Genomic DNA, 7,325 nt, shown 5'->3' with positions numbered 1-7,325 from the left:
AATAAAGCATTATGGTTTTAGGAATCATCATCATCATCATCATCAACACTATTTGTTGTCATTATCGAAAACGGTTGGAATACATCTTCTGTACAGCTGTATATGGTATATCTGAATTACGAATAGCGGTGGTATTTATGACCATGTAAGTGAATTAAAAAAGTTACAACATAGGCTACCTACAAAATCCCTGTAGGTAGCGGCTTCCCCTGGTGAAGGTCACGGGGCGACCTGAGGGGGTAGAGGCCGCGTGGCGCGCTACAAGCACTCTAACGCGCTGCCGAGGAGATACAAAAGAGCAACCGGTTGGCGGTGTATCGCGTCCCGATCCAGCAGGCTGTTTCTGGTCTAGCGGGGTATTCCGGTACACCAGCAGCACCGTCTGGGCGGCCTGACGTGCCGCCTCGAAGGCTCCGTCGGCCGGGCGTCCTTGGGGTGAGCTGCGCCGTCTGGTTGTAGTGTTAACCGCGGTAACCCCCTTACCTCATCCGGGTTCTGACCTCTGAGGGGATCGGACGTTTGGGCGAAGAGTGCAGGAGAGTCGTTTAGTGGTTAGGGCCTTGAAAACATCCGTAGGCGCGGGTGCCTCGTAGGAGGTTCGACCCCCGGCCCGAAAAAAGGGTTCCTGCAAAAAAGAATAGCCTTATGTGGAGAACATAATAGTAAGGTTTCTAAATGAGATAAAAATGTTCCCGTTATCTAATTTTTACTTTCAAATAGAACATTCTGAGAGAAATTCAAATAATAAGTCCTTTTTTTATAATAATATAATACGTAGTAAACGATTGAAGATTTATATAGCGAGCGCTAATTTAAAAGATTCCGAGAAGATTTTCATAATCTAAAATATTTCGTGATTTGAATTTCGCAGATAACTGCTGTATTCTAAGCTTTCATCATATCTTAATTTACTTTCCCAGATTTTCGATTTAAATTTATTTCTATATGTACTTTGGATTTCGGACATTTGAGTAATTGGCTTTCAGCTAATGTCACCATGTACCCACCCGTAAGACAAAAGGTGACCACTTAGCCATTTGAGTATTACATTTAATTTTAGTTACTATATCGATATTACTTGGAAATCATTGAGCCCACTGACTTCAGAGTTGTTGGTCACTCCTTTAATGTTGGTGTTCGCATTTGAAATATCATTCTCAGGTTGTAACGATATGGAGAACCTAAGATGTGGGTATAAAATAAGCATATGAGGCCTATAAAATCAAAGGCAGCTAAATCCAAGTCTGTCAAATATTCAGGTAAACTACAAAAATCGGCCCTAAACACGTTATTACGGATCCTCCCGATCCATCGATGTACTGCTCTTGCTAGGGCCAGTTTTAGCAACACTCCCGGCTTGAGAAGCTGAAATAACTTTGTTCGGATAGCTACGATATTCTTTATTTTAAAGCAGATTTATAAAGAATGAGAATATTACTAATAATCTGAATTTGATAAAACTTCGTTTATTAGTACAGAGTAAAAATAAAATTTTTGAACTGAATTTGTTAGAGATTTAGCTGCATTTGTTATAACATGAAAACACTAAACTAAGGCGTGTCCAACTAACTAAACAAGATAGCGCCATTGTTAATCCATTTTACGACATTAAGGCGTTTAGCTGCCTTTGATTTTATAGGCCTCATATCTGCATATATTTTGTTAGTACGACAGCTTCGAAATTTGTTCTGCAAAATTAAATCTGAAAATATTTGAAATAGTGCCTTATAAGTATTAAAAGCAAGGAAGTAAGTCGTTATTCTAGAATATAACATAGGAGGTCACTTGGTACACCTACAACGATCACCCACGCTGTTAGTGTCATAAAATTATAAGCAACGGCAGTAATACATTCAAACTCGTTTCAACTCGCATACGGATATTACTGATATGTATTAAAAGATAAACAAAAGTCACACTTGACATTTGGTTGCGTGTTTTTGCTATATGTAATTGTATTCTATCTTTTGGCTTACGATAGATTTTTCTCTAAATTTTCTGTGAATCAAAGTGTTTGTGAAATGTCGTCTACTTTAATGTTTGTTGGCCTTCCGGAGGATTCCAAGAGCTCCATAACCAAGTGAGTTTGTTAATTATAATCTAGATAATATGGTTCATCAAATTTATTATTTTGTTTGTATTCTGTATTTCCTTACGTTTTCACGATATTTTACACATGAAAGCATCAACAACAAAGCAGTTTTTAGTTCTATGTAGTGTTTATTTAAAATATAGTAATCGCCCCTTCGAATATTTAAAAACGGTAATATTCACAGAAATATTTTTATGCACTTACGTTTTAAAAGTATATTGATTTAAATAGTATACTAAAATTCGGGATGTTAAGAAGAATCGCAAATAAAATTCGATTTTTGCAAAAAAAAAATTACATTAGGTAAGTTTAATCGTAGTTTTATCTATCTATTAATGAATTTTTAATATACTTATTGACCTTTCCGTGATGAGAATACAGGCCAAGAAAAATAATATCTATTGTTATTTCATCGGGAAGGCCGGGACGTGCCGATGTCTTGTTGGATTCTCCGGATCCACTCTCGAAGCTTTTAGGCCTCTCAAGCACCGGTGACCGTCCTCGTAGAACGTCGTTATTATATATGTCAGAGATAGTAGATAGATAGCAAAACAAAGTGCAGCACGATCACGATGTCCTCAGAACTTGATTAACTTCGTGCTATGACAGAGCCTAGCCGATGGAGGCGCGCATAGACGACACTTACCAACCAGGCTTCTTGAATAGCAGTGCCTCCATCTTAAGAACTGCCATTCGTTTTCGTTTGCTAACTTCAAGAGAAGATTTCTGAATTGTTCTAAGATAACAAACGTGGTTTGTGTACTCATTATTTCTCTTAACTCGATCACCCTATTCGCCCCTATAGTGTCTGACGATGGTTTTAATAATGCGGTTTCTCCGATATATAGATAAAGAAACTGATAAACAGGCCCATGCTGGTAAACTGACATTCTACAGCTGTGCTACATTGGAATGGTCAGTGATTTACAGGAAATATAAAATTAAATACAAAATGTATATTCATCTTCACTGATGAATATGTCGGCCTGTTTAAGTAGCTCTCCAATGAGGAGGACAGTAGATGTTGTACCATCTTCGTCGATGATGACGAAGAGTTCGACGAACGAACTAATCCAAAGACGCAGTCCACTGAGTTTCTCATCGGATCTTCTCAATGGGTCGCAAATCGGATCCGCTGGTACATTTTTGGAAGCATGGGTCTTGCTAGGACTAGTGTTAGCAAATTCTCTCAGGCTGAACCCGTGAGCTGACTTACTTGTCCACGTTAAGTCGGAATAGCCTCTTAGGCTAGAAAAAAAAGGATCGGGAGTCGTGGATTGGCCTGACGTTTTCATATGTAGTAATTTTATTTACATATATTTTATCTTTAACGAATCTTTAACGTCTGAGCAATGACGATAAATAAAAGTGGTAGTTAACATTAATCTATGTCTGTATTGATATATTCAAAGTAAAAAAATTAAAACAATAATAATAAAAAAATGGAAAATCTTGTTTACTAGTGGTAGGACCTCTTGTGAGTCCGCACGGGTAGGTACCACCACCCGCCTATTTCTGCCGTGAAGCAGTAATGCGTTTCGGTTTGAAGGGTGGCCGTTGTAACTATACTGAGATCTTAGAACTTTTATCTCAAGGTGGATGGCGCATTTACGTTGTAGATGTCTATGGGCTTCAGTAACCACTTAACACCAGGTGGGTGATATCATCCACCCAGTTGAGCAATAAAAAAAATAGAACTTTCTCCAGAATATTATATATGAGTCGTCTATTATCAAAGGTGGCAATCTGTGCATTTGAACAAAAAAATGTTATTGATATGTCAATACAGATTGATTTGAATATAATCGTCTCCTTCAAAGAATACGGTTCAAAACCTGCATTAAATAAAGGTTGTTACTTACTTAAACTTAACCTGTTATTTATCTAAGATGTCGTTCAGAAGAGTTTTGTGACTGCCAATGGAATACAAAGTCAATAATTCGTTTTTCTGATTTACCAATAATTGTCCAAAAGTCACATTGCCGGCTTTGATAATAGTCGACTCATATATTTGTGCACTATATTCATATTATTATTTGAACTTTTAGCGTAATTGAAAGTGTAGGATGTTTGTGATTAATTCAACTCCGAGTACGTGGGCGGCGCTTGCGCATTTGCCTTGGGTCTTCCAATTAAGGGAAAGGCTGGCTTGTTTGTGTTGCAGTCGTTTATTTACTCAAATTAGGTCTTATTGTCTAATATTATTTCAGTTAAACGAAGCTTTTGATTGTTATACAAAAATGGCTGTATTTAAAAGCCGACATAAAGTTTCATCACGTAGATGCATAAAATCTTGATGAAATACATTGATTTCGTATTTTTTTATTAATGTAAAAAGTTGTTGTGGCTTAAGCTGTCGACAAGGCGCCCGCCGTTACCGCAAAATGGATCTTATGTGTTAAAATCTCGCATACTCAGCAGTAGACAGCGGCCTGGCTCTACCCCTGACATTGCTGTCGTCCATTAGCGATGGTAACCACTCACTCTCTGGTGGCCCGTATACTCTCGTATAAGGGAAATAAAAATAATGTACCTATTTCTCTAAGGAAATATATACTTAACACGTGCTCATGAATGACTTCCACGATGATGAAATAGCATCGTGTAATAAAATCAAACTTGTAGAAAGATCAAGCGGATCGTTAGAGTTAACAAAATCGAAAAGTATAATAATCTCCATGAAATAAAGAAGGAATAATTTGGTAAAATCGATATTTAATAAAGTTTATATTACACCCTTCAATTGCACCTTGAGTTAAGTGCATTGGTGCGTGGATAATGTGATTACCAGGGCTCAGACAGGAGTGTGGTAACAGGATACGAGAACGGGTTCTTCGAAGCCATACACAGTTTTGTTGTGGCATGTGCCATGTCTGGTATTTCCGACACCTAATATCGTACGTATATTTCTAAAATAAGGAAATAAACGCTAGTGTAAAGCCAAATGACGCATTTTGATATCTGGTGTCGGAACATTCATAAATGCAATGCTTTCATAGCAGATTTCTATGAATATGTTTTATAATGTCGGGTTTAATACACACGCCATTTTCTATGAGGTAAGTATGATGGAGACATGGTAAGCTAATGTCTCCTCCGAACAACGGTGAAAATTTCCAACTGGGTGGCCCGATAGCTTGTTTACGATCGTTAATAAAAGTGGGTTTCCATGTTTCAATATGATTTTGTTTGTATTTACTCCGTTTTTGTAATCTCGTAGTAAAACCGATTGACCATAATTGTATGTGTGGGATCGAGTTAGCAATTGGAAGATTTACCTAAAATTATTAACGGAAACTAGATCGCCTACAGAGAATTAAGATTTAGTAGTATCAAAATTGTAACAGAAGCTTCCAGAATGTGAAGCGTCAGTGGAGACGGGTGCGGTCACGCACGGGCTGGCGTCGTGTCGAACAATGGCGGCGCTCCCTCGCGGAAACCACACGCTATTATATGGTTCGCTGCTAATGCCACTGTCGCTGGTAGGCCGGTTCTGAGGTATCACAGTGATTATGTCTAGACTTTTCGCTCACTACTTATTAGATCCTATCGCTATTGAATATCTACGCATCAATGAATTTGTTTATTCGCAAATAAACTTTGGAATAATTGAATGAAGATTACATTCGAAGAAACTTACATTGTTGGTGCTCGGACAATTTTTATTCAATTATGACTTGCTTTTCACCGTGTAGTAAATTTGGAATTCTTTAGAATCTCTGAATATGTTTCACCCATTCCGAAATTCGAATAAAATTGAAACTTACCACTCTTATCAATGACCAATGAAAATACATTAAAATTTTTGTATGTAGTTTTTCCCATACTACACTCGTATTTTTTTAAGCGAATCATTTTATTGACAACTTGATTCTTATTTTTCGTATAATAGATTTTTTTAATTACCTATAAGAATCAGAACGAACTCCCCGTATTTCAGGTTTTCAGTGGTTTTTTTTTGTAAATTTTTTTGTAGTTATTTTCTTGGTTATTTTTTTTGTTACTGAACAAGTTTTGAAATGGACATCCAGTTATAATACAAATAATTTAATTACCTATTATAGTGAGCGAAAATGTCTCTACGCTAAATATGGTTGTTCAAGGCTATCTTAAGTTTTTATTCGAATCAAGGATTCTTCTAAATTTAAAATTCAAACGTTACCATATTTATTTATCGTCTATAAAATTCAAGCCTTTGTTTTTTTAATAATCTGTAGCTAATAATAGTTTCCGTGTACGAGGCGGGAGAAAGCAATTAATATTACAAAACATTTCAAATTCTGACATCACTTTTCAAGATAGCGTTTATGGTGTGGCTAGGACCGTGGGGTGTGGTAACCTCTCAGCATCATGTACGTGATGAGCTCTGAAAAGTGTATTTTTTTAATGTACTTTTGATTGTTTGTTTATCTCACCGTCTCGGTTACGACGCTGTTAATTAAAGGGCTAGATCCCGTGGCTATAAAACAGATAGTACCAATTAGCGTCCATCGTATGATACCGCAGGGCTTTGTATACTCTGGTCCGAAGAAAATAAATTGATTTGTTAGTCGATCAAATTAAGGAACGCTTTATTGCTGACAAATTGTTTCTTTTTTAATGTTCACTTATCAAGGTAGATTACTCATACTCTTTTACTAAAATTTACGTCGTGTTTGTTGTACCTTGTACATGTACATATTCATTATATGTTTTCAAAACATGTATGTTCATTCATCAAAATCTTTGATATTATTATCCTGTCAAATTTAAAAGTAGTTTTACATAAAATAGTCATTATATTATCTGTGACGTTCCGAATACTCTAGGTCTCGGACTTTTTGGCGGGAACGCGAGGAGTGAAGTTGTGTGATTTGTTTTATTTTGTCTATTTAGTGTTTCTTCAGGTTTAAATGTGTAATAACGGTGGTTTATTAACCGTTTAATAGCTGGACGTAACTTCTCGGGATCCTCCAAAAAGTCCACTAAAAAAATTTCAGTAAATGACCACCATTTTACTGAGATTATATTTCATCCTATATCACCTCATTTCATTTAATTTTATCCCAGTTGATTAATGTTTCAAATTAATCATCTTCATTTCATTTCATTTACCTCCATATTATCATTTTTCATAAAAATAAGAATTTAAATTAAAATAAGACATGACTTAAATGTCTTAGTTACCAGGTCATAAAATCTCTTTAAAAAAAAAACTAGGTTTCGGACAACAGAGTGATTAAACCGTAAAAGT

The 7,325-nt window shown here is 36.2% G+C and overlaps 1 protein-coding gene across 6 annotated transcripts in view; it reads left to right on the top strand.

Annotated features, from left to right (window-relative positions):
• Positions 1–1,838: 1,838 nt before the first annotated feature.
• LOC101740069 (microtubule-associated protein Jupiter) overlaps positions 1,839–7,325 on the top strand; it is a 158,434-nt gene continuing 152,947 nt past the window's right edge. For 5 of the 6 annotated variants that reach the window (XM_021351374.3, XM_021351370.3, XM_038011969.2 and 2 more), the window contains exon 1: positions 1,861–2,080. In XM_021351374.3, the coding sequence (XP_021207049.1) occupies positions 2,022–2,080 (59 nt within the window). In that variant the 5' untranslated portion in view covers positions 1,861–2,021. Of the gene's footprint in view, positions 2,081–7,325 lie in introns of all 6 variants that reach the window. The other variant, XM_021351373.3, reaches the window with a different exon arrangement.

This window comes from Bombyx mori, chromosome 7 (assembly GCF_030269925.1).
Source record: "Bombyx mori chromosome 7, ASM3026992v2".
Lineage (NCBI taxonomy): Eukaryota > Metazoa > Arthropoda > Insecta > Lepidoptera > Bombycidae > Bombyx > Bombyx mori.
Note: the sequence above shows the minus strand (reverse complement) of the source record. Positions and strands in the feature narration are given on the sequence as shown.